The sequence below is a fragment of the Nematocida minor genome, assembly GCF_024244105.1.
Source record: "Nematocida minor strain JUm1510 chromosome Unknown 7764, whole genome shotgun sequence".
Taxonomy (NCBI): Eukaryota; Fungi; Microsporidia; genus Nematocida; species Nematocida minor.
The window spans coordinates 1-27,162 of NW_026250390.1; the positions used below are offsets into that span (position 1 = coordinate 1).

At 41.5% G+C, this 27,162-nt stretch overlaps 22 protein-coding genes across 22 annotated transcripts; 14 read left to right on the top strand and 8 right to left on the bottom strand.

The window, feature by feature from the left end:
- NEMIN01_1337 (uncharacterized protein) lies at nucleotides 1-350 on the bottom strand (the record flags this gene model as incomplete). Its single annotated transcript, XM_051477279.1, has 1 exon — nucleotides 1-350. A coding segment is annotated over one exon (350 nt), but the record flags the coding sequence as incomplete, so codon positions are not given.
- A 377-nt stretch (nucleotides 351-727) lies between these two features.
- On the top strand, nucleotides 728-1,078 carry NEMIN01_1338 (uncharacterized protein; the record flags this gene model as incomplete). Its single annotated transcript, XM_051477280.1, has 1 exon — nucleotides 728-1,078. One exon carries the CDS (start codon nucleotides 728-730, stop codon nucleotides 1,076-1,078), a length of 351 nt encoding a protein of 116 aa, XP_051333240.1.
- A 1,025-nt stretch (nucleotides 1,079-2,103) lies between these two features.
- On the top strand, nucleotides 2,104-3,834 carry NEMIN01_1339 (polo-like kinase 1; the record flags this gene model as incomplete). Its single annotated transcript, XM_051477281.1, has 1 exon — nucleotides 2,104-3,834. One exon carries the CDS (start codon nucleotides 2,104-2,106, stop codon nucleotides 3,832-3,834), a length of 1,731 nt encoding a protein of 576 aa, XP_051333241.1.
- A 416-nt stretch (nucleotides 3,835-4,250) lies between these two features.
- NEMIN01_1340 (DNA-directed RNA polymerases I and III subunit RPAC1) lies at nucleotides 4,251-5,066 on the top strand (the record flags this gene model as incomplete). Its single annotated transcript, XM_051477282.1, has 1 exon — nucleotides 4,251-5,066. One exon carries the CDS (start codon nucleotides 4,251-4,253, stop codon nucleotides 5,064-5,066), a length of 816 nt encoding a protein of 271 aa, XP_051333242.1.
- A 342-nt stretch (nucleotides 5,067-5,408) lies between these two features.
- Nucleotides 5,409-5,966, bottom strand: NEMIN01_1341 (uncharacterized protein; the record flags this gene model as incomplete). The annotated part of the gene is made up of 1 exon (XM_051477283.1): nucleotides 5,409-5,966. One exon carries the CDS (start codon nucleotides 5,964-5,966, stop codon nucleotides 5,409-5,411), a length of 558 nt encoding a protein of 185 aa, XP_051333243.1.
- Nucleotides 5,967-6,314: 348 nt separating this feature from the next.
- Nucleotides 6,315-6,884, top strand: NEMIN01_1342 (uncharacterized protein; the record flags this gene model as incomplete). The annotated part of the gene is made up of 1 exon (XM_051477284.1): nucleotides 6,315-6,884. One exon carries the CDS (start codon nucleotides 6,315-6,317, stop codon nucleotides 6,882-6,884), a length of 570 nt encoding a protein of 189 aa, XP_051333244.1.
- Nucleotides 6,885-7,264: 380 nt separating this feature from the next.
- On the top strand, nucleotides 7,265-8,512 carry NEMIN01_1343 (transcription initiation factor TFIIH subunit 4; the record flags this gene model as incomplete). Its single annotated transcript, XM_051477285.1, has 1 exon — nucleotides 7,265-8,512. One exon carries the CDS (start codon nucleotides 7,265-7,267, stop codon nucleotides 8,510-8,512), a length of 1,248 nt encoding a protein of 415 aa, XP_051333245.1.
- Nucleotides 8,513-8,844: 332 nt separating this feature from the next.
- Nucleotides 8,845-9,141, top strand: NEMIN01_1332 (uncharacterized protein; the record flags this gene model as incomplete). The annotated part of the gene is made up of 1 exon (XM_051477274.1): nucleotides 8,845-9,141. One exon carries the CDS (start codon nucleotides 8,845-8,847, stop codon nucleotides 9,139-9,141), a length of 297 nt encoding a protein of 98 aa, XP_051333234.1.
- Nucleotides 9,142-10,789: 1,648 nt separating this feature from the next.
- On the top strand, nucleotides 10,790-10,969 carry NEMIN01_1333 (uncharacterized protein; the record flags this gene model as incomplete). Its single annotated transcript, XM_051477275.1, has 1 exon — nucleotides 10,790-10,969. The coding sequence occupies one exon, from the start codon at nucleotides 10,790-10,792 to the stop codon at nucleotides 10,967-10,969; it is 180 nt and encodes a 59-aa protein (XP_051333235.1).
- Nucleotides 10,970-11,006: 37 nt separating this feature from the next.
- Nucleotides 11,007-13,508, bottom strand: NEMIN01_1344 (uncharacterized protein; the record flags this gene model as incomplete). The annotated part of the gene is made up of 1 exon (XM_051477286.1): nucleotides 11,007-13,508. One exon carries the CDS (start codon nucleotides 13,506-13,508, stop codon nucleotides 11,007-11,009), a length of 2,502 nt encoding a protein of 833 aa, XP_051333246.1.
- A 158-nt stretch (nucleotides 13,509-13,666) lies between these two features.
- On the bottom strand, nucleotides 13,667-14,281 carry NEMIN01_1345 (uncharacterized protein; the record flags this gene model as incomplete). Its single annotated transcript, XM_051477287.1, has 1 exon — nucleotides 13,667-14,281. The coding sequence occupies one exon, from the start codon at nucleotides 14,279-14,281 to the stop codon at nucleotides 13,667-13,669; it is 615 nt and encodes a 204-aa protein (XP_051333247.1).
- A 72-nt stretch (nucleotides 14,282-14,353) lies between these two features.
- On the top strand, nucleotides 14,354-15,541 carry NEMIN01_1346 (CCR4-NOT transcription complex subunit 3; the record flags this gene model as incomplete). Its single annotated transcript, XM_051477288.1, has 1 exon — nucleotides 14,354-15,541. One exon carries the CDS (start codon nucleotides 14,354-14,356, stop codon nucleotides 15,539-15,541), a length of 1,188 nt encoding a protein of 395 aa, XP_051333248.1.
- A 329-nt stretch (nucleotides 15,542-15,870) lies between these two features.
- Nucleotides 15,871-16,641, top strand: NEMIN01_1347 (ER lumen protein retaining receptor; the record flags this gene model as incomplete). The annotated part of the gene is made up of 1 exon (XM_051477289.1): nucleotides 15,871-16,641. One exon carries the CDS (start codon nucleotides 15,871-15,873, stop codon nucleotides 16,639-16,641), a length of 771 nt encoding a protein of 256 aa, XP_051333249.1.
- Nucleotides 16,642-16,998: 357 nt separating this feature from the next.
- NEMIN01_1348 (uncharacterized protein) lies at nucleotides 16,999-17,397 on the bottom strand (the record flags this gene model as incomplete). Its single annotated transcript, XM_051477290.1, has 1 exon — nucleotides 16,999-17,397. One exon carries the CDS (start codon nucleotides 17,395-17,397, stop codon nucleotides 16,999-17,001), a length of 399 nt encoding a protein of 132 aa, XP_051333250.1.
- Nucleotides 17,398-17,440: 43 nt separating this feature from the next.
- On the bottom strand, nucleotides 17,441-17,878 carry NEMIN01_1349 (uncharacterized protein; the record flags this gene model as incomplete). The annotated part of the gene is made up of 1 exon (XM_051477291.1): nucleotides 17,441-17,878. One exon carries the CDS (start codon nucleotides 17,876-17,878, stop codon nucleotides 17,441-17,443), a length of 438 nt encoding a protein of 145 aa, XP_051333251.1.
- Nucleotides 17,879-17,958: 80 nt separating this feature from the next.
- On the top strand, nucleotides 17,959-18,279 carry NEMIN01_1350 (uncharacterized protein; the record flags this gene model as incomplete). The annotated part of the gene is made up of 1 exon (XM_051477292.1): nucleotides 17,959-18,279. One exon carries the CDS (start codon nucleotides 17,959-17,961, stop codon nucleotides 18,277-18,279), a length of 321 nt encoding a protein of 106 aa, XP_051333252.1.
- A 134-nt stretch (nucleotides 18,280-18,413) lies between these two features.
- On the bottom strand, nucleotides 18,414-19,721 carry NEMIN01_1351 (uncharacterized protein; the record flags this gene model as incomplete). The annotated part of the gene is made up of 1 exon (XM_051477293.1): nucleotides 18,414-19,721. The coding sequence occupies one exon, from the start codon at nucleotides 19,719-19,721 to the stop codon at nucleotides 18,414-18,416; it is 1,308 nt and encodes a 435-aa protein (XP_051333253.1).
- A 205-nt stretch (nucleotides 19,722-19,926) lies between these two features.
- On the top strand, nucleotides 19,927-20,838 carry NEMIN01_1352 (uncharacterized protein; the record flags this gene model as incomplete). Its single annotated transcript, XM_051477294.1, has 1 exon — nucleotides 19,927-20,838. One exon carries the CDS (start codon nucleotides 19,927-19,929, stop codon nucleotides 20,836-20,838), a length of 912 nt encoding a protein of 303 aa, XP_051333254.1.
- Nucleotides 20,839-20,910: 72 nt separating this feature from the next.
- On the bottom strand, nucleotides 20,911-21,954 carry NEMIN01_1353 (glycerol-3-phosphate dehydrogenase (NAD+); the record flags this gene model as incomplete). Its single annotated transcript, XM_051477295.1, has 1 exon — nucleotides 20,911-21,954. The coding sequence occupies one exon, from the start codon at nucleotides 21,952-21,954 to the stop codon at nucleotides 20,911-20,913; it is 1,044 nt and encodes a 347-aa protein (XP_051333255.1).
- A 53-nt stretch (nucleotides 21,955-22,007) lies between these two features.
- NEMIN01_1354 (phosphatidylserine decarboxylase) lies at nucleotides 22,008-23,051 on the top strand (the record flags this gene model as incomplete). The annotated part of the gene is made up of 1 exon (XM_051477296.1): nucleotides 22,008-23,051. One exon carries the CDS (start codon nucleotides 22,008-22,010, stop codon nucleotides 23,049-23,051), a length of 1,044 nt encoding a protein of 347 aa, XP_051333256.1.
- A 519-nt stretch (nucleotides 23,052-23,570) lies between these two features.
- NEMIN01_1355 (serine palmitoyltransferase) lies at nucleotides 23,571-25,004 on the top strand (the record flags this gene model as incomplete). Its single annotated transcript, XM_051477297.1, has 1 exon — nucleotides 23,571-25,004. One exon carries the CDS (start codon nucleotides 23,571-23,573, stop codon nucleotides 25,002-25,004), a length of 1,434 nt encoding a protein of 477 aa, XP_051333257.1.
- Nucleotides 25,005-25,162: 158 nt separating this feature from the next.
- On the top strand, nucleotides 25,163-27,079 carry NEMIN01_1356 (pre-mRNA-splicing factor ATP-dependent RNA helicase DHX15/PRP43; the record flags this gene model as incomplete). The annotated part of the gene is made up of 1 exon (XM_051477298.1): nucleotides 25,163-27,079. The coding sequence occupies one exon, from the start codon at nucleotides 25,163-25,165 to the stop codon at nucleotides 27,077-27,079; it is 1,917 nt and encodes a 638-aa protein (XP_051333258.1).
- Nucleotides 27,080-27,162: the final 83 nt, after the last annotated feature.

The window sequence follows — 27,162 nt, forward strand, 5'->3', positions numbered from 1 at the left end:
CTTGTGTCTCGAGAAATTACAACCGTACTTTTTTTGTTGGCGTACGGTTTGTACTCTTCCAGAAGAGACTCAATTGAGCCGTTCACTATTCTATCGCTCAGCTCTTCATTCTCTTCGCTCAGCATATTTCCCGTAAAGTCTATGTACTTGATACCGTTATCACAGGATGGATTGTGCGATGCTGTCAGCACTAAGCCCACTGGTCTGTTCACAGAGGCTGACCTGATAAGACAGAAGAGATATGCTCTTCTCACTATGTCTTTGATGATTGTGTGCTCTGTTCTGTACCCTGCAGTTCCGTAGGACACAGGCTCAGGCTTTGTCTTCTTGAAAATCTCGTGGAATTCCATACGTAAAACAATGAGCAAACAAACTCAAATAAGAAAAATGCAAAACAATGTTTGAGAAGAGAAAGAATCAAAATGAAAGACCGGTGTGTGTTGTATGTGCCCAATAGACCAAATGCTCTGCAGCCCTTCTTCCTCTTTTCTGGCTCTTTCCCATCAATAAATCAGCAAACTTATCTAATCTGAGAAGTCTTTACGCTGTAATCTACCTCAATGCAGCTAAATAAAAACACTTCACTCTGTGCTACTGTTTACAATAACTGTTTTAAGAACACTTTAAATATTTTCAGAAATGAAAATGCTGTGCAGTTGCAAAACAATAATTGCGTACATCTGTTGATTCTATAAATTTATTTTTACTTTTCATCCGCTCACAGAGTATGACAGAAGTAAGACTGTACCCGATCTACTTCAACACAACGATAAAAAGATCGCAGGGAAGAAAAGTTCCGCTGATTGAAAACAACACTCCAGCTACTTTCCAGAGCATCCTCAAAGCACTGAAGCAGCTAAACATTGAGTACACCATAGGAACAAAACAGCACCCCAAGCACTCGTATGAAGTGTGCGCACAGTCTCTCCCAAAGACAGCCAAGCCAGAAGAGGTGGAGAGGCTGTTCAGCACAACAGGAGGATGTTTTACAGTGAACACAGAGAACAAAAGAAAGCTGATCAAAGACATACACGACATACTAAACCAAAAAACGCCTTCAAAAGCATCTAAGATCTAAATACTTCCTTAGAATAGTGCATAGCAGTGGCAATTAAATAAATACTTTCTATGTTAACTCCTGCAGCAGTGCACTCTTCTATCTCCTAGTGTGCAAATGGTTTTTTCTTTTTACATATTTTACGAGAAGATGAGCGATATTTACAAAGCCATTTGAGCATTAATAATGTGGGATTAAATAATTATTTAATATTTAAATAATTTATGAGCGAGATAGGAGGGACAAGCAGCCACTCGTTTGGGCTTTACTGTGTGCCCATTGGAATTGTTGCTGTATACATTTCAGCAAAGTTTCTAGCACACTTGCTGGAGAGACCACCTGCCAGCGCACAAGTAGAGCACACGCCCAAAGAGAAAAAGAGAAAGAAAGAGTAGAAGAAGATAGAAGAATTGAAAGGGCGCAAAGAGCAGAAGAGTATGCATTGCTAGCGAACAGCAATGGACATATAAATAGAGAAATAGCTGAGTGAGTGATAGAGGCTAAAATGCTATGTCAGCTATTTCAGAGAGAAGAGAAACGGTAAAATAAATATGCTATGTAAGACAGACTTTGCAGTTCTAGATAGCAACTGTTATTTTTTTAAGCTACAAAAAGACTCTTAAGTCCGCAGGCCCAGAATGTAAATCGAATACGGAAAATTAAAAGAGCAGATTAAAGTATTTTATTTTAAGGATGAAATATTCTGCAGTGCACAGTGCAAAAGAAAGAAAAAATAGTGTTTTGTTTTAATAATAAAGTGAAAAACAGTGGAGTTTATCGTTCTAGTTGTTCTCTGAGAGAGTGTGCAATCAATGGAAGTAGATAAGTGATATGTTTATACGGCTAGTGCAGCAATTAATAACTGATGTATTGGCAACAGTTGACTGAACACAGAGATAGAAGGTACAGCAGTTGTGCTGCATCTTCTGTTCTACTTTTAAGCTCATACTTACAGCACAAAGTCTGTGCACTCTCTTTTCTGCGGTTTATTAGAGGGCTTTCACAGAGAATCCTGTCCATAAATATTTTATTATTATTTTTATTGCATGAAGAATCCTCCCTTTCTTCCAATTGGAAGTATAATTTACAACAGAGACACAGATGACTCCTTTGAAATTACTGCAATGATCGGGCGCGGAGGATTTGCGCAGTGCTTCTCCGTCCGCAATTTGAAAACGCAGGTGGAGTTGGCTGCAAAAATAATTAAGAAAACAGAGCTTATCCGAGCAAAAAACAAGCAAAAGCTGCTTTCTGAGATCAAAATACACCTCTCCGTGAACCACAAAAACATTGTGAAGCTGTTTACGTATTTTGAAGATAAGGATTTTGTGTTTTTGATCATGGAAATATGCCGCAACAAGAGCATGATGGATTTTTTAAAAAGAAACAAGCTGATAAACGAAAAGCACGTAAGGATCTTTCTTCTGCAGATCATTTCAGCGCTCGACTACCTGCACAGAGAGTGCTCCGTGGTGCACAGAGACATGAAGCTCGCCAATTTGTTCCTGGACGACGACTTTAACATAAAAGTAGGCGATTTTGGCCTGGCAGCTGTTATCGACAGAGAAGAGAGAAAAAAGACCATATGCGGAACGCCAAACTACATAGCGCCTGAAGTGCTGTTTGGCTCAGAAGACGGCCACTCTTTTGAGGTGGACATTTGGTCGGTTGGCGTCATAGTGTATACCATGATAGTGGGAAAGCCTCCTTTTCAAAAAAGCGATGTAAAAGAGATCTACAAATCAATAAAAACAAACAGCTACGAGTATCCAGAGGACTGCAAGATATCCCGAGCAGCAAAAGAGCTCATTACAGGGCTGCTAGAGCTCGACCCCAAAAAAAGATACACGCTCGAGCAGATATACAACTCAGATTTTATACGGTCAGAGCCAGTGGGCGCCCTTAAAAGGCCTATTCCATCGTATGCTCCTGCTTCAGCAGGTGTAAAGACAGAAAACGGCACCAGCACTATCAGCAATGCTCGCAGCACACAAACTACCATAAATAGAAACGGAAATGATCCTACATGCCGAATGACTGGAACAATTGACAAAAACATTTCAGAAGTGTACACTGCAACCAGCCAAAACTACAACAGCGCGAACAGAAGAACTCCTCCCAGTGCTGCACTGCGCAGTGCACCGAGTAAATTGGGGCTACTATCATCTGTCCATATGACCGTTCTTTCCCTGCTGGGCAATCACAATAATAACTCTGCTATTTCTGTGGGCACATCGTGTCCAAATGATTTTGTTAGCTACACAGTGGACTACACAGATAAATACGGGCTAGGATACATTTTAGTGTCAGGCACGGTTGGTGTGCTGTTCAATGATGGCACTTCCTTGGTTTTGCGCAAATCAGCTGTGGATGCGGTGAGAAGAGGACAGAGTGTGTTTGAATTCGAATATTTTGAACATAAGGTGTACGGAACCCAGAAGATAATCACAAAGGAGAAATACAGCACAAAAACAATCAGCAGCAAACTGGAAAAAAAAGTTTTGCTGATCAACTATTTTATACAAGGGCTATTCAGACAGGCGCACAGTGCTATTGATGGGCTGTCAGATGAAAGCACATTTGTAATAAAACATGTAAATTTTGCAAGAGGCCCTGTGCTCAGACTGAGCAACAGAGTCATTGTATTTATAGTGGACACAAAGATTCTTGTTTTCCACGGAGAGGGAAAACACATCTACTATGGTGGCAACCCGTATATAGAAAGAGAGACATTGATCTATTGCCACGAAGTGTTGTCCATTCTGCTTAGGAAGTAGTTCTCGTGCACTTATGCAAAATATGTGTCTAGATCATGAGATTTGAGCTAGTCTTAGCACACAATCATGCAAATAGCTTAAATTGTTTTCTTCTATATTAAAAATATGCAATGTAAACCAGTCTATTGGCTTGCACATCATCACTGTTTCTGTAGATCAAATAGGCACTCTGCAGATTCTTTTCCAGCATTTCAACAGTTTCGACCAGTTACTATGTTTTCAGCGCTTAGAGGGCCTAGCTGAGGCTGTGCAGTGATGGTAAGGCACAGCGTACAAGAGTATTTGGAAAATAGATAGTAAAACTGTTTAAATGCCTATGTGTCTTTTGTGCTGATTTTTCTCGTCTCTGAGCTAATAAATGGTAAATTGTTTTTGAAACTAGAATCGTTTTTTTGTTCTGTGCTTTTAAAATTTTTATGGATGAGTACTTAAAGAGAATAGAAGTTCGCAAGATTGAAGAAAATTCAGAGACTCTTTCATACCGCATAAACCACATAGACCCGTCGGTTCTTAACGCACTGCGCCGCACTATTATCTCCGACACACAGACCGTAGCCATACACTGGGTTTATATAAGAGAAAACGAGACAGTAATGGCGGATGAGATACTGGCGCACAGGATAGGGCTAATCCCAGTCATAGCCCACCCATCGATAATCAGCCCGATAGAAAAGAACAACATTTTCAATCCTGACACCGATCTAACAGATGAAAACTCGATTTTTATGGAGTTGGCAGTTGAAAATAAAACGGACAAAATACTCTCGGTGTATTCAGACGACATAAAAATAGGCTCCAGCAAAAACATACAGCTGAAGAGCAAAGTATTCATCACCAGACTGGCTCCGCATAAAAGAATAGAGTGCAGACTGTATGCAATCCTGGGCACAGGCAGAGACCACTCTAAGTGGATGCCAACTTCTGTGTGCTACTACAGATGCATCAAGCAGATAGAGCTGAAAGACCCCAGCAGAGCACAGGAGATAAAGAAGTATTTCAGAGACGGATTTTCAGTGGATGAAAATGGCCCTCAGGTAGATGAGGACAAATTGTTGGTCAACATGGATGTGCTAAAAAAGCACCCAGACATAGTGAACATCCAGACAAAAGAGGACTCGTTCCTATTTGAGATAGAGACTATCTCAGAGTCCCCAAAAGAGATCGTGAAAAGAGGATTCGCTGCGCTGCGCGAGAATCTAAAGGAGCTAGAGACAGCTGCAAACAGAGAGTAGTTCAATCCGTGCATTGGCCCTGTTTTCAGATGGTTTCATAGACTATCCTCAACTTAACAATGCAATAAATAGTAGTAGATAAGAGTTATAAACTTTTTAGTAGTTATTGTGCTGAAATAAAAGCGTATGCAGTCATAAACTGTACTCAATTCAATATAAGTGTGCTATATAAATATAAATATTAATTTAGCCATTGCACAGCACTAGAAGATTCTATGCTATTTGCTAATTTTCTAATAAGAATGCTTGAATGGCCGAATAAATACAACAACGTAAAACTTTACCAATCAATGCCAGCTTTTGATAGGCTGCACCACGTTCTTCTGACTAATTTAATATTTATTATACTATCTTCTTTAACTCTTTAATGTACTTTAGTATCTTTTTTTTATCTTTTTTCTTGCACAAACTCTCCAAGTATTCGATGTCCAGGTACGTTTCTGCAGGATCCGCACTTTTCTCTGCGGGCTTTTCTGCAATTTCTTCTCTTTTTGTGTCTTTATCCTTAAAAACTAGCTTTTCTATTTCGTCGTACTTGATGGAGAGCTGCTCCGCAGACTTCTTGAATGCATTTGTGCTGGTGTTTTTCATCTGCTCTACTTTCTGTTTGCCCACTCTCAAAACCTCTTTCAGCGTAAGTTTAATGGTTTCTTTTGCGCTTGGGTTTTGGGAAAAGACGTCTGCTGATTTTGTCTGTTTGTTTAAAAGCTCATTGAGCAAATAGAGAATGAACAAGTTTGTGTATGCATTGCTGGTTTTGCTTTCATGCAGTACAATATCGGTAATTATCTGCAGCTCTATCGGAAACAGCACGATGTACTCTACCAGGGCGCTGAGTGAGTCGTATGTTGGCTGGAGAGTTCGGATGGCAGCTATTACGTATTCTCTACTTAATAGCATTAATGAAAAAATATTCGCACGCTCTTATAAATTTATTATTGCTGGCAAAGAAGAAAGTGTTTCAATGCAAGTGCAGCGAGCTATTGGATAGTGAGAGAGAGCATAGATAGCATAGAAAAAGCCTAATTCTTTAATTGCGCACTGTATAAGGGATTAAGAGTAGTTAAGAGACTGATATTGAGTTTATTTTTACAATCCTGCTTGAAGCCGTTACAACACTTTCCATCTTGAGTAGTTTTTGTGGAAGCGTTTTCTTTCTTGTTTCTTGGCCTATCTCCGCACATGAAATTTCCTGTAGATTGTGGCTTGCCCTTTCTAAGTATAAATTTGTTTGATTTTTTAATTTTCATGGGCCATTTCATTTCAAAGTGTCTGAACAGAAAGAAAAGAAGCGTGGTTTTCCTGGGAGCACCTGGCTCAGGGAAGAACAGCATAATAAAAATACTTAGAAAGGAAAAGAACAGCTCTCCTCCAAACAACATGTACCAGGAGTTTACAGTCCATGGAAAAGGGTACGCAGTGGACGTATACGACGTATCAGAGGAAGAGAAGCACGTAAACTTCTGGAAGTTCTATTTTGAAAATTGCTCATTGGCAATATTTGTAGTAAATATATCAGACGAGGCTAAGATAGCGCAGGCAAAAGAAGTCTTCGAGAATTTCTTCACTTCATACGGCCTCAACAAAGAGTCCATTCTCTTCCTATTAAACGACGGAACCATCGATCAAATCAAAGAAGAAGAAGACGCTGCGCCAAAAAGAGTGGACAGCTCTGCAATGGTGAGGTCTTTCATCAACGAGCACTTCTCTGCGATCCTCGGGCTGAACAGAAAGGTGCTAGCAAAGCACATGGTTGTCTCCTCTGAAACAACCAAGAACAAGCTGCTTTCGTTCATATGCAAGAACCTCCACGAATAAAAAACTGCTGTCAATTATCTAATTTATCTTTTGTTTTTCCAAAAATAGCATTCCTTTTGCTCTTTATTTCTTCTACGGTACATGTGCGGACTGATCTTCTGCCAAAGTAACGCTGCAGTGTTTTCCACCCTCGCGCGGTCCCTTTTGATTAATTTCCTCACAGCGCGCCCTACAGCGCGCCCTTTGGAAACAGAAACACACACACACGAATTGACTCCCGATGCTCAAAGAATGAAGAAAGAATGCCAGTGCCGCTCTATGCCTCGTTGTGAAGCTGGCACACTAGTATGTTCTGCAAAAATATATATACTCAGAAAAACAAAAAAATAAAAAAGAAACTGTTTGCTATTTCTAAGAAATGCGAATGTGAAAATATTTACATGGCTGAGTGCCCAGTTGGAAAGTTCTTGGAGAAAGTGAAAGAGCTTCCGGAAAAAGAAAAGTACAGCGGCCCTGTTATTCTGTCCCTGTTTAAGCTGCTGGACTCGAACGAGAAAAAAGTTTTGTTCTCTCTGCTGGCCAGTAACATATCAGTTCGCAGGATAAAGGAAGACTTGGTGAAGAAACTCTTTCTGCTGGGAGTGCTTACAGTGGAGGCCGAGTGCTACACGCTGCGCCAAGAGGTGCGAGACACTTTCTTGGCTGCATGCACAAAACCGGTGGAAGAGAGCATTTTGGTGAAAACCGAGATAGCACACACCAGCATTTCACCTGATAGAGCAGAGTATGCGCCAATTGGAGGCTCACGCAGGGAGCAAATATCAGCAAAGAAAAAAAACACAACAGACGGAGTGTATAGCAATATGCTGTACAAAAATATTTCAAATAAGCCCGATGCCAACAAAACAATTCGCCGGCTGATGCTGAGCACTGGAGTCATCAACAAAGAAGGGCTAACGTACAAAGGGTTCAACTTTCTGCTGACAGGGAGAAAGCACCAGATGTGGTCTCTGATTCTTGCGCACATTCAGGAAGACCCGCGGACCAGCCAAAGCGAAATTCTTACGCTCTGCGAGCTTCTGACTAAAGACCCAAAAAGAGTCTATGCTCTGGACAGCACACAGCACTCCAGGATGCTAGGCCTCTTTGAGTCTCTTGGGCTGCTCGTGATCGAGGAAGGGCTCGTCTATTTTTCTCCCTCTTTCTCGCTGCTTTTTAACGATGAAGAGGGGAGCAGCAAGTTTCTTCTTTTGGAAAGCAACTTTAGATTGTACATATACAGCAACAGCCCTCTGGACATCTTTATTATTTCCCTTTTCAGCATAAAAATGCGCGATTTTCCAAATATGATAGTTTCGATGATTAACGAAGAGAGCATACGGCAGGCCCTTGCGTGCGGCATAACAGCAGGACAGATAAGGCTCTATCTGAACCAGAACAGCATGTATCCTATAAACGAGAACGTGCTGGAGCAAATTCGCCTGTGGGAAAAAAGAATGAACAGAATACAGTCGTGGGAGTCGTACATATTCAGCAACTTTTTGAACTACAAAGACTTTCTGCTCGTTGAGTCGTACTGCGACAGCAAGACAATAGAGTACAAGTCCTATCGAGACAAAAGAGCTCTTGTTGTGGGAATGGACAGCTATGAGGACGTAAAAGGGTTTATTCGAATGAACATAAAATAGAAAAGCAGGTGAAAGACTCTGCAACTTTCAGGCTTTAAAGCACGCCGTTCTTTCTTTATTCTACAGCAGCTGTGTAAGGGATGTTTACAGGATGAAGAGAACAATGTTTGGATGTTCTCGGGTTATTCTCTGTGTGTATACATATCTGTGCTATATATAGTAATAGAGCACGAGAAAATCAAAGAGTGTCTTTTTCATAAGTGCCACACAAATGGACCACGGGTTGGACGCATCCTATGTATAAAAAAGTCAAATCGAAGCATTAGTTAGTTTTTTAATATAACCTATTTCCTAGAATAAAAGTTCATATTATTATTCGGACTAGAAAGAAGATGGAGGAAGTGCATAGGAAGCCACGAGGGAGAAACTCAGAATTAACAGAGAGCCAGATAGACCAGCTAGACTCGTACTTTTACAGGCATGACATCAAGCTGACGAAGAAAAACCTCAAAATAGTCTCGAAAGCGCTGAATATACCACACAAAAGAATAGTAGAGTATGTAAACCACAGACAGAAAGAGACAAGAGAGAACACACACGAGGAGTACATGAAAATGATGCTGACTCTGGGCGAAATAAACATGCAGATTAAAGAAATCTGGAAGAGATTTGACAGTCGTTATAAATAAAGAGAGTTGTTTTGGTTATTTCAGGTTTCTTTTGTGCACTAGATCGCATGTGCTGCTACCAAACAGTCAGCAATAGGTGCGTACTAGAAGTAACAGCATTCTACTGCAAGCCACTAAACAAATACACAAAAATATATTAAATGTCCTACAGTGAATCCAGTGTTTGTTTGGCAGAAGAAAGAATTAATTCATTTGAAAATATGGATTATAAAGCAATTCCTATAATAAAAATGGAAAGAGTTTAAGATATAAAGCCTCGGGGCTTATCGGGCAGAGTTACAAAGGATTCCTATTCTTCTAAATCTACAAGCCCAGCCTTGCGCCTGCATCTGACTGTGCTTGGACACTTTTTCTTTTTTCTTTTATTTAGTAGTGGAGAACTGTGAAATTCTTCGATGTTTTCAGTGTTTTTCAGTGGTGGTAAAGAGAGAATTTCTGCCACAGCACAGCAAAGCCCCCGTTTGCACTATTTCGAGCCTCAACGCTAGGAACTGCGAGGTCAGTGACCAGCGCTAGAGCTGATACTTCCGATGGTTACACCCTGATGGTTCATAGTTCATGTCTCTGTCCAGAATGCTAGATTGCTCCAGGGATTAAGAGACAAGACATGTCTACTTCGCAAGAGTAATGATCCCAGAGGCTGCCCCATCCTTCAAGAGGGAACAGAGGAGAGTACCACCCGGGAGGTAGCCCAGCCTCAGGCTGCTCGCACAGTTTGCCTGCAGTCCCTGCACCGAGATTCTCGCGCGCTGTGCTGGAGGGAAGACCGAGCTCCCTTGAAATTCTGAGAGTGAAAAGTTGTCTTCTTAAATACCTTTCAGCCCAATTTTAATTTGCCCAATTTGCAAGTATTGGCGGGAAATAGAATCTTTTGGCGGGGTTAGAGCGGGCTTATTGGAGAGTTAGTGGAGTGTGCGTCTTTAGAATAGTCTAAGTGTCTCTTGTGGAGAGTATGCACTATACCTGCATTGAGTTATAGCCATATACATTCTCTTTCGAATGCTGTGGGGACTTTCTTTTTCTGCTAAATAGCTCAGCACATTGTAAGGTAGTAAGGTGCAGTAAGTGGTAGAGTGATAGGAACTTCTTTACTATTTGGTTGTAGAACAATGCTTAGTAGCTATCGAATTATCAGCTCTTTAAATTTCTCTTCAATTAACAATGACTTCTTATGCTCTTATTTGTGCTGCTGTTCAATAAAGAGAATTTATATTTATATTCCGTACACTTTTTTATTTTTATTCCAATAGCTGAACTTTCTGAAAAGTGTACAGGTAGTGGATAAATTATTGCTAAATAGAAGAGAGTCTACAAGAGAGAAGAAAAGAAGAGGAGTAAATGAATGGCAGTATTTATTTAAGAAAGAGTTAAGAGAGTTAAGCATAGTACAGTTTTAAATTTAAAAATACTCATTGAGTTTAGGTCGTGCTTGGATTGTTCTTATGAAGGGACTCATTCAGAGAGGACAACAGTGCATTTGTGCGAGCAAGTAATTAAAGACGAGGTGTTTATACTATAAAGGATCAGAGTACTTTTATCATCACAATCAGACAGGGATAACTATAGTTTTGCTCATCATGTCCGCATATCCCAAAGGGACATGGGCACTAAAAAATAAATAAATAAATGCACAAAAATCTGGAGAGAAATGCAGAATTCAAACAAAAGTGTACAGAAAGTGTTTATTTCATCGCATGCGCCACCAAAGACCATGGAAGAGCTGCATAGCCTGTGGAAATCAAGAAAGATTTTGCTAAGAAAGCTAAACAGCCCATTGCTAAAAATAGCCAAAAAGGCGACCAGAGCCATTGAGAAAACAGCACTTTAAATTTTCATTGCAGACATCTTGGTGAGTGTAAGTGAATTCACTCGCTTGCACATCTGGGCAAATTTACCAGATCCTGGGAGTTGAACAAAAAGAGTGGAGACAGCAGGGCTAGATAGTTAGATAGTCCGATATCAGGCGCTGCAATCGTAAAGAACCGAACCATGAGCAGCGATAGGAGGAACTCGTTCTTGTTCAGAGAGTCAGGAACAGCCAGAGACCTGGAGCATCCAATGGCCAGCTCAAGGAACTCATCATTAGAAAGCGCAGGATTTCTTATCTCGTGGACCGATGTTAGCGCACTCATTGCAGAGGTAGAGTATGTAAGGGCGTCCTGTGGAGATAGCATTCTGTAGACATACGACAGATACTCTACAAATACCTTCACTCCCGCGCCCAAGGTGTATGGATCAGCCATTACACAGCTAAACTCATTTTTTTCTGTATTGTACGTTTTTCTCATGGGGCTGTGGTATTTGATGATTTCGCTAACTTCCTTGAAAAGTTTTCTTTCAAAAGAGAGATCAGAGGGATCAGCTACCACAGAGATGGAAGATAGAGAGTCTGCGTACTCCCTTAGAGAAGAGTCTATCCACTCCTTGATTTTGAAAAGGAGGCACTCGCTTATTTTGTTCTTCTGTCCAAACGTGTAGAGATCAGCAGTAGGCACAACTTCTCTCTGTGCTCTGATGGCCAGCATTCTTTTGTGGCTGTTTTTTACATCAGCTTTTTCAATTCTTTTTCTCAAGGATTTTTCAATTGCCACAGTGTTGTCACGCAGCCTCATTTCCAGCCCTGCAATTGTAGACACATTTCTGCACTGGCACGCATCAATAAATCTGCCCTGATTTCCGTCCCATTTGAAGTTTAGGCGAATCCAGTGCACCCGAACGTGGTTTACCACATCGGTTACAAAATTTGCGCTCGGGGGGTATATGCATGTTACAGCTAGGTCTATGTGCGTGGTGGGGTAGTCTGTGTCCTGCGAGGCGGGAATGCATCCAATAATTTCTTTTTTTGAAATAACAGAAGTTACGTGCTGTCCGTTGACTAAAACAATGTTATCGCGTGTGATGATAACTATGCCGTTAGTCAGCTCATACGTCTCAATGAAATCATCAATGCAGTCCGGGAAGATAATTCCAGAGTCTTTTAGCGATTTGATCTTTTTGAATCTTTCAGTGGCTTTCAGGAGCTCAGTCAGCCGAATGTTGTGGTCACTGAGAAAGCTTATCTCTTTTGCAAAAAAGTCGCACGGTGTGGCAGGGCCTTCCACCTCATCTGATGTGCTTATGTTTCCCATCGTGCCAGAAAAATCAGGGTTTTTCATTGACGATCCTTTTTTTAGCGCTGTGATGGCTTCGGTGATGTACAGTCTGTACTTTATAATGCGGTGGTACACATCAACAAATAAAAAGGTCAGATTACAGCTAAACATTCTTTCTGCTGCGACTATTTCTGACTTGCACTTTTTTTTGTATTTTGAAATGTTCTCCTCCACGGACGCAATGTATTTGATAAACTCTGGGGAGTAGATCACACGCGATACTTCTTCGAAGTAGGTCAGCATGGAAGAAGATGCTGTAGCCATCGCAGCATTCACAAGCTTTTTATCACTCAGCTCCTTCATGTTGTCCAATATTCTCTGCATGGCTTCAGTTCTGGCGGCTGATTTGTAGATTATCTGCGAATAGTCTTGCATTCTAAGCGCAGGCATGTACTCGTTTATGTCTTCAGTTATGTACTCGCTGGAGACCGATCTGATCGTTGTATTGATGAATACAGAGATAAGCATTTCAATGATGCTCAGCAGATTACTGAATATTTCTGTGTAGTCGTTGTAGAAAAGCCACCTTCCTACCTCCACAATGCAGATTTTGCTCTTTGCCAGGCCCAGAATAAACGCAAACTCTCCAACGTAGAAATTCTTTTGCACATCTTTCAAAATGGCGTTTGCTGCTTCTGTGGACTCTAGCAGAGTTTTTTGGTGTGTTTGCGGCTTTAGAGGAAGAGTCTCGGAGTCGTCGTTCAACACTATGCTGAACTTGCACTGGAACATCTCGCTCTTGTCTGGCACTTCAAAGGCAATAAGGGGCTCAATGGGTTTTTCTTTTTTAAATATTTCATCGCATGTGGAGAATTCGCCCTCTAGATACTCGTTTGTTTCCGCTGTTTTTTGTTTTCCAAAAGAGCTCTTGAACATTTTGGCTATTCCAGTGCCCAGGAGGATTCCCATCACGCTCGTTTTGTTTTTCGTGGTTACTCTGCCGCTGCCCGAAGTGGTGTCATCCATCTTAAGCACTTTTATCAGCTTTCTCTTCTTGGGAAGAGCTTTGCCCGATCTTTGCGCTTGGATCACCTGCACTGCAGACCAGACTATCGACTGCAGATGGGCTGCAGATTTATCCTCATCTTTGGCAAGGGGGGTATCTTCAATGGGCACAGCATACTCAGAGCCTGCGAACAGAACTCTTCCATGGACATGGCTGGTTCTTTGGAAGACAGCAGGGCCTTTGGTGGTAAGTATTATGAAGTATTGCATAGAAATTAAAAATGAATTTTAATTTTATGCCTTGGTTTAATTTACCTGAGTGAATCCATTTTAATTACAGGAAACGTGGGCTCTTGTGCAGAGCACTGCATATTTGTACAGAATATGAGGTTAAATTCATTATTTATTAATATAGCATTTTAATAGTTCTATGGCTGAAAAGTGTTTTTCCAAATAGAGTATATTGTCTCACCATTGGAATTACTGACGGTCACTTGAGAAGACTCTGAGCCATGCGGGGTTTTTTCAGTTTTTTCATCAAGATAGTACTCAGTGGAGATTGAGAGATGCTTTAAAAGGTCGTTCAGGCCTGCTACCACTCCCATCAGGTATCTTTTTGAAGAGAACACAGAGAAAGAGAGCGATATTTTTTGTGGGGTGTCTAAGTTTCTGAGCTCGAGGTTCAGCGCGGATGTAAGGATGTGTCTGATCAGTGCTGTGCTCTTTTTTTCGTATGCAGATATCTCCAGAGATTCCACAAAATTAGCACTTTTAATGTCTTGGCTACTTTCTAAAGATGGCACAGTGCCGTCTAATTTTCTATCTAAAACACTTGAGCCCCCGGAGCAATCATTATTAAAATATGCATCTGCGCTATTCTGAGAGTGAGAGGCTGTCTTAATGGCTGATTTTAGTGTGCCTTTCATCGAGACAGGTACGCCCTCGTATACGTTTTCTAGGCTGAAGATCAGCGGCTCTTTTTTCTTCCCACAGTCTCTGGGGGCTTCTTGTTCTACTTTTGTTTCTTCTGGCGTTCTGCGCATCCAAATTAAAAATAACTCACTTTTCGCGTCAATTTCCGAATAAATTTCTGGTTTTTATTTGCAATAAACACGATGTCTGGGAAGAAGCTCGTTGAAATAGAGAGAACAGGCAAGAAAATACAGGAGAGCGGGAAGATAGTATTGAGTCTGATCAAGAAGCTGGGGTACACAAAAACAGGAGGAGAAATAAAAATAATCGCAAAGACGTCAATTCTTACATTTCACGATAGAAGCAAACTAGAGAAAGAGCTGAAAAAGGAAGTGAAAAAACTCAACATACTGAGAGAGATGCTGAAAAGCGGAGCCAAGGAAGATAAAATAAAAGAAGAGATAGAGGTGTATAAAAAAGGCGTTGATGTGATGATAGAGGTAGAGGCAGTGGTGAGCAAGTATCTGCAGGAGAAGGCAGAGGCGTTTTACAACCTCCCGGAGACTGAAAAGATAGCAAATGTGCTGAAGAACCTGGAGTTGGAAATAAAAACAAAAAAAACAACACAGATAACGGTGGAGTACATGAAGTCTCTTCTGGCGCAGGCAGTGGAGAAAGGAGAGCCCCTGGACAGCCATCTAAACTCGTACTACGATGGAAAAACATCGATCCTTGACTTTGTAAACAATTTGATCAGCAAACCCGTGCTCATCTCCACCCTGGAGGAAGCATGGAAGGGAGAAACCGCAGGAGAGGCGCGGCGGAAAAAAAAAGAGATAGAAGAGAAAAAAGAGGTCTTTGTGATTCCAGAAGCCCAGGCCTCGCCGCAGAAAGAAAAGAAAAAAGAAAAAAGCGAAGCCAGAACCCTCTTTCACTCTTTATCAAAACGAATTGAAGAAATAAAAACTCCAATGAGTCTGCAACTTGTAAATAGTATGCGTAACTATCTGAACTACAACGGAGTATGCACAATACAAAATACAAAAGAAGAGTGTGCGGACATTCCAGCACATTTTCCGAGCAAAGCAAGCATCTTATTAAGCAGTCCTGAGTTCTACCAAAAGCTGGACATGGACACTCTTTTCTTTATCTTCTACTTCCATCAGAACACGCCGTGCCAGTACTACGCTGCAAAGGAGCTAAAGAACTACTCCTGGAGGTTTCACACGAAGTACATGGCGTGGTTCCAGAGGCTAGAGGAGCCAAACATCATCACGGAAGAGTACGAGCAGGGAACATACATTTTCTTTGACTATGAGGTGTCGTGGAGCAGCAGAAAAAAAGAGAATTTTAGATTTGACTACAAATACCTGGAAGATATCAGCTTATAAAATAAACAGTAAATACTTATATACTCCTTATCTGTTGCTAGATCGATCTGTTTTTTACTAGCGCATGAACTTGATGTTCACTTTATTTGAGATACGTGTGGAAATAGTCTAACAGTCAAAGATACGTATTTACTCTCTATTCTTTGCTCATATGAAAAACTATTCCTTATCCAGACACTTACTCAATGGAAATGGGAGTTATTGATGTTCTGCGAGGTGGACTGTTTGGGCTTTCTAAATACAGACAGAGATTAGCTATTATCTTTGCGTTCGATTGTCTTGCTTTTCTTTTAATTTGGAATACAAATAATTTGAATTTTTATTTCTCCATGAGTATTGGCATTAGCTTAGAGGGAATAGCTGCGTTCATTTTCCGGACAACAGGGGACATACTCCACGTTCTGTCCATGCTTGTTCTGATTGTCAAGATGAAAAGAACAAGATCGTGTTCAGGAATCTCGTTAAAGTCACAAATACTGTATCTAACAGTGTATGTTTGGAGGTATTTAGATATCATCTTCTTCCTTCTCTATCCGAGACAGTTATTTTCGTCCAACAGAATGATCTACAACGGAATCATGAAAATACTGTTTACTACCCTGCAGTCGCACATCATCTACAAGATGGTCCACCACTATTTCTACTCCTACGACAATGAGTACGATGACACTCCCATCACCTACATAATTGCCTTTGCATTTATCAGTGGAGGGTTTTTGTTCACAAAACCGCTAACGAATGAGTACAGATTCATAAGAATGGGGCTTGACTGGCTCTGGGCATCGTCTGTTGTGCTCGAGTCTATTTCCATTCTTCCGCAGCTGGTTCTTCTGCACAAGGCAGGCGAGGGAGAAACACTTACCATCCACTATGTGCTCTTCTTGGGTATGTACAGGTTCTTGTACATGCTATCCTGGATAGTCAACTGGCTCATAGTAGGAAAAGTCAAAAGCCATCTGCTCCTCTGGGGATCTGTGCTGCAGACTTTATTATACAGCGAGCTGTTTATAGTGTATACAAAGTCTTTCTTGACCAAGGGAAAAAGATTGAAAGTAAAGCCAAGACAGTTTTTAAGAGACGCGCTCTCATGGGGCGAATAGTGCATTTTTTTGAAATGAAAAAGTTTGAATGCTTGTAGTGTATAGATCTAGTTGAGAAGAAGACACTAAAACATATTGGCGAGGATGTTCAGGACAGAAATACAGGAAGATTTCTGCAAACACATGACTATAATAAATACAAAAGTTTTAACTCTTTATCTGCTTTACCGAATTCATTTTATTTCAAAACCTATTCAAAGCCAGCTGGCCTTGTAATTTCAGCTACTAAAGTTTTCATGAGTGCCAATAGTATAACTGCCATCTAGCAGACAGAGGATAAAAGACAGCAGAGTGCACGAATAAGTATGGAACTGCGCTCACTGCCATACTTTGATTTTCCTTGCCTTTTGCCGTTCTTTATTTGGACTCATTTTGCGTTTTGCTGGGTTTTTCAATCTGCATCTTCTCCAGGCCTTTAGAGCTGTGGATGCGCGCAGAATCTTCAAAGAACTTTACAAGTTCAGAGACACCCATGGAAGAGTACAGAGCAGAGTCGCACTCCAGCCGAAAGCCTGCGCTGATCGAGGCGCTGCTTTCAATGTAGCTGTGGAGCTTTTGTATTTCTTTTCTTTTTTCTATAAATTGGATCTCTTCCACCATGTTTACCCTGTTGATAATTAGCATGTCCATTAGCTCCAGCAGCTTTTCTTTTGACTCTATACTCTTTTCTTTTATCTCTATTGCCTGTTTTACAAGCGCAGCAAACTCTTTTCTATCTTTACATACTTGTTTTATCTCTTCCAGTCTTTCAAACATCCTTCTTCTCTCCCATGTTTCTTTTATGCTTTTCTTTCTCTTATTATTGGTTACTTTTCTGGACCTTCTTATCAAGCAGGCTGGACTGTTTAATATACTGTTCTAGCAGGCTTTTGTCCAGGTTTTCCTCGCCTATGTCCTGAAAGCCTATTATCCCTCCCATGAAGTAGCCCTCTGAAAAAGTGGCCAAATATGGAAGCTGTTCGATCTCCAGGCGCTCTGTCAAAAAAGGAAACTTTTCTGCCTCAGCGCACAGGAACTGGATTGCTGGGTATTTTGGCGCTATCTCTTCCAGCACAGCGTTCATCTCCTTGCACCTTTTGAAACTTTTATCGTAGAAATGCACGATAAGCGTGTCTGTTTTTGTTTTTTTGCACAGCAATGTTTCGTCGGTTATTTCTCTCAGAGCTATCTGCTGCTGCAGCTCTTTCAGCCTTTTCTGTGTAAACTCTTCTAGAATATCATGGTCTGACTTGTGCATTTATAAAATTTGCAAAATTGTTTGAATTTTCAAACTCTGTTTCATCTTCTCTCTTTAAAGCCCTTCTTTAACCACAAACAATGCCCAGCCAAGTAAAAACGATACAATGGACTAAAACCAAAATCTTCTTCACGGTATTTGCGTTTATATTTTCCATTGCAGTCATATTCCTCAGCTTTCTTCCCATAATAACCTCCAGCATATCCCTTCACAACACCTTTACCATTCTTGTGGGCCTGATCCACGGAATGAGAATGATAGAGTTTATATTTATATTAACCAACGGCCAGTGGGCTGTGTGGCTCTTCACCACGTACATGCTCAACGTGCTTGCATTCTATGCCTTCAACTACAATGATATAGAAAGTTACATCGATAGCATGCACCCTGTAGAGCAATAGAATATCGAAGCTGCAGAAGCACAAAAACCGCTAGACAGAGCTATATAAATACTACGAGCACTGAGCGCTACTGAAATTTTGCAGAATCCGCTATATCGGCAGTTTAGGAAATGAGGCAATTGAAGTTTCATTTACTATGGATTTTCATACGTAGCAGGCGACCAGGAGACCATAAACTCGTTTGGGACGCCCGTTTCATCCGAGGTGTGGCACACTTCGCTTGTCTCCTGCTTCATCAGAGAGTAGAACTTGCGCATCATCTGCACCGAGCTTGCCTGTATTTTGATTCTCCTGGAAAAAAACATGGAGCTGGAGTCAGATATTTCTATATCTCTTCCGCCTGATTGCAGCTTTATGTTTTTATTTTTCAGCAGAATTGGAAACACTTTTTCTATCACGGGGAGACTGCTGATATTTTTCAGGAGGTGGCTGTTTATTTCTTCTATCTGTGTGGCACTTCCCTTCTCGAGCGCGCTTTGCAGAGATTTAAACGGGCACCCAAGCTCCTCTATAAATAAATCGGTAGATATTTTAGATAGTATGGACTGAATTGAAAATGCGTGCAAATAATCGGTGTTTGTGCACACGATAAACACCAGATGAACTGTAGATATTTTGGGCACTATAAATACACCGCATCCGCGGATGGCCAACTTCTCCGCTGGCTCCAGCACTTCTTTTCCTCTGCTCTCCTGCAGGGCCTGGCTGTACACTTCAGAGAATCTGTTTCTTTCCTGCTGCGATGTCTCTGAGATTGGGCTGTTTAGGAGCATCTCTGATGAGACGGATTGCGGAGTATCTAGACACATTTCAGGCTGCACAACCTCTGGGCTGTTTAGGGTGTTCATGTGGTCTGCTACATCATTTGCTAGAATGCTTAAGTGTCCTGACGCACTTGCCATGTACTCGTTCAGTGTTCTGTAGTAGGATCTTAGGAGTGCATTGTATGCTAGGACATTCGCCTGCTGTATTCTATTTTTGCTCTCCTGCATTTCTGTTTCTTTTCTCACGTATGCCATGATGGCTTGCTTTAGGTCAAAGTCTGCCTTCCACAGATCGCACGATCCTGTGAGGGCTTTTCCTCTTTTCTGGACCAGCTTTTGGACTTTCTGAAATTCCGCGTGTAGAATGCCCTCCCACTCTTCTTCTGTTTTTCTGTTTTCCTGCATGTGGACCTGTGCTGCGTGTATTGCCTTGTCCAAGTCCTGTGAGACTATTTGAGAGACATTTTGTATGCTTTGGAGAGTAAGTCCTTGTATGTCGCAGTGCTTTAGAAGAGAGATGATCAAAGCGTCAGACCGCCACGCACGGCTCCTTGGGTGCACTGCTGCTTCTGTGAACTTTTGGTAGGACGCCTTGTACGCGGACGCTGCTTCTTTGTAGACAAAAGACGCCCACTCGGCTTTCTCTATAAGTGTTGTTAGACTATCTATTTCTTTCATGCAAAACAAACACACCTTAATTAAATTCAGAGAATGTATAATTACAGGCACTCCTCAGTAATTAAAACAAGCTCCCATCTTTCCTATTTTCTTTTGCTGGTGTTTTCTGTGATAGGCCTTTGGTGAGTCTCTTCCTCTGCAGACGCTCTGTCTTCAGTTGGCATGAATATTTTATTCGAACTTCAAATGAATTTTGCATTTTAGAATGTTTAGCATGAATGAGGGAAGAGTTCCCTGGGATCTTCTTGAAAAGTACGCAGGCGCTGAGCTAGATCCTGAAGACCATTCAGGCTTCCTGGCCATCTGCAGGCTCTTTGGAGTAACTGAAAAAAGAGTGTGCAAAAAAGACTCAGAGCTGGCTGAAGTGCTCCAAGAGCTCAAAAGAGTGTGCGGGCAGTTTGGAGTGAATATTTTGCACGACTTTTGCAGCCTGCAAAAAGAGTGCAGAGTGCGAGAAGAGATAGAAAAACAGGAGAATGAGAACGACAGAATGGAGGTTGAGCTTTCAAAGTCAAAAGACGAGGTGATTAGTTTGCACATCAAAAAGATAAGACTGAATGAGCTTGTAAAAGAAAGAAAGTCTCTGGAAGAAGAAGTCAGCAGAATAGAGAAGGTAAAAGAGTACTCAGAGATATCAAGAGAAGTGCTGCAGCTGGCAAAGACGCTAAACATAAAAACAGCCAAAGACGGAGAAGAATCTGCAGTGCTTTCAAAGCCAGACTGCAGCATTGACTTCCACAACTATTTCATGCCCTTTGTCAACCTTTCAATAGAAACTGTCAACTTCATATATGCACAACTCCAAGCACGTGGTACGCCAGAAAGCAAGGAGAGAAAAGTTTTACTGATGATGAAGTACCACCAGAAGAGAATAGAAGCAAATCTGGCATACTCTAGGTATAAAACACCTACAAACACCCTGGACTATTTGATCACGCTAATTCTAATAGAGAAGTCCGCAGTGAACATAAAAGACGTGTGCCAGTTGCTAAAAAAAGAAAGACAGGAAGTAATTAGAAGAATATTTTTTCTGTGCTCCAAAAGAGTTCTTCTATTTAACAGAACAGAAGACACAATCACTCTGCACAGTGCATCAACACCACCACACATTTTGTAAATCAAAGAATAAAGTAGAAAGAAAGTAAAGTTTGTTTTTATTTTGACCAAATCTTTCTTTTAGGGAAACCAGCTATTTTTCTTGTATCACTTTGAGAATTCTATCAGCTGACATATCGGTTGTAGCTGATGTTCCTATCGCGTAGAGGAAGGGGTACTTCTTCTCTATTTTTTTTGACTCCATGAACACAATAAGCTCTTTTATTGTGGAGTAGCCCTGCAACTTTTGTCCGTTCATTTCTTCTTTTTCTACAGTGGGTATGGAGATCTTTTTTTCAGCCGCCATCTTTGAGTATTTGTAGTTTCTTCCTGAGGTGCAGGTGACGATTAAATCAGCCAGTCCGCAAGACTCAAAGAATACGACGGGAATTGCAGCAGATGTGCTGTTTTGTGCAATAAACTCATCGCAGAACCTGACGATCTCAAGCAGCCCATTTCGGATAACTGCAGCCAGAGTGTTTACGCCGTGTCCATGCCCTGATACTATTCCGTATCCAACAGCCACCACGTTTTTCAGTGTACCACACACTTCAACGCTTCCGTAGTCGAGCACTGGGCTTACTTTAAAGTTTTCCGAGCTGAACACTGCAAGCACTTCATCTATGGCGCCTTCATCCTGGTATCCCAGGGTGCACTCGCTTAGTTTTCCGCTGGCTACATCTCCTGCAATGTTCGCTCCCATCAGCGTGCACACACGGACATTCATGTAGTTCTTTATACTCTGCGAGATGAGCTCTATCTTGTCTTTTCTGAAGAAGAATCCCTTTGTGAGAATTACTAAAATTGCTTTGTCTGATATGTTTCTCTTTATTTGCTGCAGAATTCCATCTAAAAACTCGTGCGGCACAGCCAGAGCTATCACATCCACGCCCTCTATGGCTTGTTTGATCTCTGGATACGCCACAAGGTTAGAGGGCAGCTTGACTTCTGGGAGATATTTTACATTTTCGTGTTCATCATTTATTATACTTGTCAATTTCTTGCCATTAACCGTCTCTTCGTATATCCACATTCTCACTGCTCCATTTTCCCCTTTTTTCTGCTTATTTTCAGCGATCAGTTTTGCTATTGTGGTCCCCCAGCTTCCTCCGCCTATCACTGCTACGTCTTTGTCCATTTTTGTTTACTAAAAGCAAACTTAAAACCACTGGGAAGAATAAAAAATTTAATATGAATTGCTTCAAACTGCACCAACCCCCACTAGACAGCGAGCACCATCCATTAGAGATAAAAAGAGGCAGGAAACTTAGAAAGTCTATTAAAAATGTTTTGTGTTTCGCAAGTCTACTCCTTTTTACAACTATTCTTCTCAATGTAATATACGATAAGTACATTTCCAACGAACAGCTAGACATAAGATATTCGGTCTTTAGAACTCTTCCGCTTCGCACTTACAGCAGAATACAGGGCTATGCATGCAAGATATACGTGCCATGGCCTCTGAACATTCCCGTGCTTGGAGTTGTGCAAAAAGTGCTGCGAATCTCTCTGAAAGATGCCGAAAGAGAGTCTATAGGAGAATACACATCTGTGAACGATTTGTTCACACGAAAAATAAAAAAATCATCTCGAGCAATTGGAGAAGGAATAGTTTCTCCTGCAGATGGCACCATAATATATGCAGGGCACGCCGCAGATAGCATAAAATGCCAGATCAAGGGAGTGAACTACAAAATAGAAGAGCTGCTCCTGAACAACGGCGTTCTATCGAATGTAAAAAAAGAAAACGATCTTTTCCAAGTCGTGATATACTTAGCACCGTATGACTACCACCGATTCCACTCTTTCTACGATTTTACTCTTACAAGCGTTATACACGTTTCTTCTTTGCTTTTTTCTGTGGGAAATCTTCCTATGAAATACTTCCCCGGCCTTCTCTCGAAAAACGAACGCGTTATTTTTTCAGGTTTCTACGAGCACGGACAGTGCCACACAATTGCAGTGGGGAGTGTCGGGGTGGGAAGTATTTCCACCTCTGTAGCCAAGTTTAGAACGAACAAAGTGCTGTACATGCGCAGTAGACCGGTTGAAGTGTTCAAACAGTACTATGAATACGCAAAGGGTGATGAGCTTGGGCACTTCAACCTGGGCTCTACAATCGTGTGTGTTTTTGAAGCACCCAAAGACTTTACACTGCACAAGACAAAGGGCGCTGTGAAGATGGGAGAAACACTTGGCACATGGAAGCCAGTAAAAACAAGCAATCCTGCATAGAGCTGCCATCTGCACACCATAGATTAAATGTAATTTTATATTCTACCATCTTACTTTTGATAAAATTTTTAGCTGCAATGAAAAGCAGCAGTAGAAGAGTGCCATATACACCAGTACAGAATGCACATTGTATTGAAGAAATGCGAACAGACAGTAAAATAGTGATTTGCTCTTTTGAAGAGTGTGATAGACAGCACAGAATAGAATTCTCAGGCTATTCTCTATCAAAGCACTGCTGATGTCTGCAAATCTTTTGCTAACTGGTTAATTAGCAGATAAAACTTAATCAAAGTGTGTTATTAATTAATTCGTGTAAAAGATAAACACTCTTCTGATTTTGCGTATCCTATTTTAAATTTGTTTCAGAGACACAGCATACCCAGAAGCCGTTTGTTTGTGCATTGCAGCTGTGCATTTTTGCTGCACCCTCGAGAATTCATAATTTTCAAAGATAGACCTAGACCACCAAACAGACCCTCATATTTCAATAATAAATTATTTCTTGTTTAGTGCAATACTATGTCAGACATATACATCCCTTTTTTTACAATAGTCACCACATACTTTTCGTACTTTATAGTTATTGTGTTAGGCCACGCAAGAGACTTTGTTGGACAAATGATCTTCCCAAAGCTGTACAAGCACATGTTTGCAAGCGATGGAAGGCCGCCTCTTTTCACAGCATCTGGGAGCTTCTACACAAGGCGTCTGTACGGCCGTCTAAGCGACTGCTGGAACAGGCCCATCACGGGAATACCCGGGAGAAATGTTAAGGTTCTGATCAGAGCCCGAAATAAAGACGGAGACATGAGTCTCACAGGAGAGTCGAAAGTGTGTCTGAATTTGGCATCGTACAACTACCTTGGATACGCTGGGAAGTACAACAACGAAGCGAAAAAGGCACTGCACAAGCACCCTATCGCATACTGCGGGCCTGTTAAGTTTCTTCCTCCGTGTCCTCTTGTAAAAAAGCTGGAAAAGGAAATATCAGGGTTTCTCTACAAAGAAGACGCCATTGTGTTTCCCATGGGGTTTGCCACCAATGCATGCTCTATCCCGTATTTGGTGAGTAAAGGCGATTTGATCATTGCAGACTCGCTGAACCACTCTAGCATCTTTTTTGGGACAAGAATCAGCCCGTGCAAAGTCGAGAGGTTTGCGCACAATGACATTCCCATGCTCGAGAAGATCCTGCGAAAAGCGATAATCGAGGGACAGGACAGAACACACAGACCGATAGGCAGAATACTGGTGATTGTCGAGGGGATCTACTCCATGGAGGGAGAGTGTGTGAAACTAAACGAAATAATCGAGCTGAAGAAAAAGTATCCTTTCTACCTCTTTATAGACGAAGCGCATTCGATTGGCGCAATGGGAAAGACAGGCCGTGGTGTCTGCGAGTATCTAGGCGTGGACTTCAAAGATATTGATCTTCTGATGGGGACATTCACGAAGAGCTTTGGGGCATCTGGGGGGTACATTGCAGCCAATAAAAAAATCATCAATTTGCTGAGAAAGCGATCAGAGCTAATAAACAGAGGAGAGCAGATGCCGCCTGTTGTGGCGACACAGATCCTTGAGTGTCTTAAGAGAATGCAAACAGAGGAGGGCATTGCCGAGATACAGAAGCTATCAGCAAAGTCAAGATACTTTCGGAGCGCTCTTCTGAAAATGAGGTTTATTGTCATCGGAGAAAAAGACTCGCCTGTCGTCTCTCTGATGCTGTACAACCCCGGGAAAATAGCAGAATTTTCTCGGATGTGTCTTAAAGAGAACATTGCAGTGGTGGTTGTAGGATACCCCGCTACGCCTGTTATCAGCAGTAGGGTCAGGTTCTGTCTGTCAGTTGCCCACACAAAAGAAGATTTAGACAGGGCTCTTTCTGTGATTGATAAGATAGGAGACCTACTAGGACTAAAGATGGCAAAAAAAGAACATATTCTTCAACAATAAAAATACTTTGCCCAGTACCTTTTCTCGTGTTCTCGCACAGAAGCCTTCTGTACACTTTAGAAACTAGCAGTATTTTGTATATTTATTTACATTTTTATTTCTGCAGAATATTGTAAGTGTAGTTGCCAGAAAATAAATGCATAAAAAATTTACAAAAAATGGCTCTGCCAATAGAAGACAGAAAAAACGAAATACAGCAGCTAATCAGAAATAACCAGGTTCTTGTTCTTTCCAGCGAGACAGGCACGGGCAAAACCACGCAGGTGCCTAAATACGTGTATGAAATGTACGGTGAGTCCGTTATTTGCTCGCAGCCCAGGAGAATAGCTGCCATAAGCATTGCAAAAAGAGTCTCTGAAGAGATGGGGCAGGCCCTGGGCCAGCTGGTTGGGTACAGTGTGCGGTTTGAAGAGTGCACATCAGAAAACACCAGAATACGGTACGTAACAGACGGAACCCTCTTAAGAGACTTTATCGATGACCCAAAAGTCTCTCAATACAAAGCCATAATAATAGACGAAGTGCATGAGAGAACAATAAATATCGACTTGTTGCTGGGGCTAGTAAAAGATGCGATACAAATAAGGGAAGACCTGAAAGTCGTGATAATGAGCGCTACGCTCAGCACGGATAAGTTCCTTGACTATTTTCCAGGCGCAGAGACCCTCCACATAAAGAGCAGATCGTATCCCATTGAGGTGGTATATGCTCCATCAGATAAAAGCGAGTATCTTGAAAAAGCCATTGAAACTTCGATAAAAATCAGCGAAAACGAGCCTGAAGGAGACATCCTAGTCTTTCTCACGGGAGAAGACGAGATAGAGAAGAGCTGCCGGATGATAATGGAGAGACAGAGAGACTTGAAAAAAAAACTCATTCCTCTTCCGCTGTACTCCTCGCTGCCAATGCACGCACAGAATGAAATATTCGAGAAAAAAGGAGGAAGAAAGGTTATATTCGCGACTAACATAGCAGAGACATCAATCACAATAGAAAGCATTGTTTATGTGATCGACTGCGGGTATTCAAAACAGAAGATATACGACTCTAAAATGCAGTCAGAAATGCTTTTGCGGCTTCTCATTTCCAAATCAAGCGCAGACCAGAGAAAAGGCAGAGCCGGAAGAGTGCGGTCTGGCATATGCTACAGACTCTACGATGAAGAAACATACAAGAAAATGGAGCCGTTTACTATTCCCGAAATACTGCGCGGCGAGCTCTCCTCTCTGATCTTGAAAATGGCGCGTCTTGAGATTAAAAATCTTGTCACTTTTGATTTTATCGAGCCGCCACTGCCAGAGTCCGTTATTGTTGCGCTCAATCAGCTGTACTTCCTGGGAGCCATAGACTCCAACGGAAACATCACGGAAGAAGGAAGGCTGATGGTTGAGTTTCCGCTCGAGCCAAAAGACGCAAAAACTCTCCTTGAGTCTATTAGGTATGGCGTAGAAGAAGAGATAACCACACTAGCAGCCATTTCAGGCAACTTGATATTTGACAAGAAAAAGTTTGATCTGGGAATGGAGCACAGCGATCATCTGTCGTACTATTTAATCGTGAGAGACTTTGAAAATACACAGAACAAAAGACAGTTCTGCTATGCACACGGGCTGAATGAAAAGAATCTAGAAAATACGCTAAAATCAAAAAAGCAAATCAGGAAAATACTGGAGAAGATAAGGCCAAAGATAGCACAGCACCCAGGCATAGATGAGATAGATGTGGCTGTGCGAGTAGAAATGGCCATCCTTGGGGGATACCTGTTGCAGACATCGTACTCCCAGAAGCAGAGAGTGGCATTCCTGGCAGGATCGGGAGCAAGTGTGCAGATTCGCCGATTAGAGCCGCCAAAAGCCCGCACAATAGGAGGAAGAAGAGGATCGAGCCAAAATACTGATCCCAAATGGATCACTTACAAAGAGCTAACAAAAATGGACGGTAAGTACGTGATTAGGCTAGTAAGCGATCTTACGGAAGGAATAGCAGAGAAGCTCTTCCAAAAGAACGCACACGTCTTAGCAAAGATTCAGTTTTCACCACTCTCTGTAATTGGAAATGCCAGAAGATACAGATAGTGAGCTGTACTTCTTCCAAATGAAACCAAAAAGTAGTTAATGTGTTTTAGCTACACAAAATAAAAGATTAGACCTCAATAGCA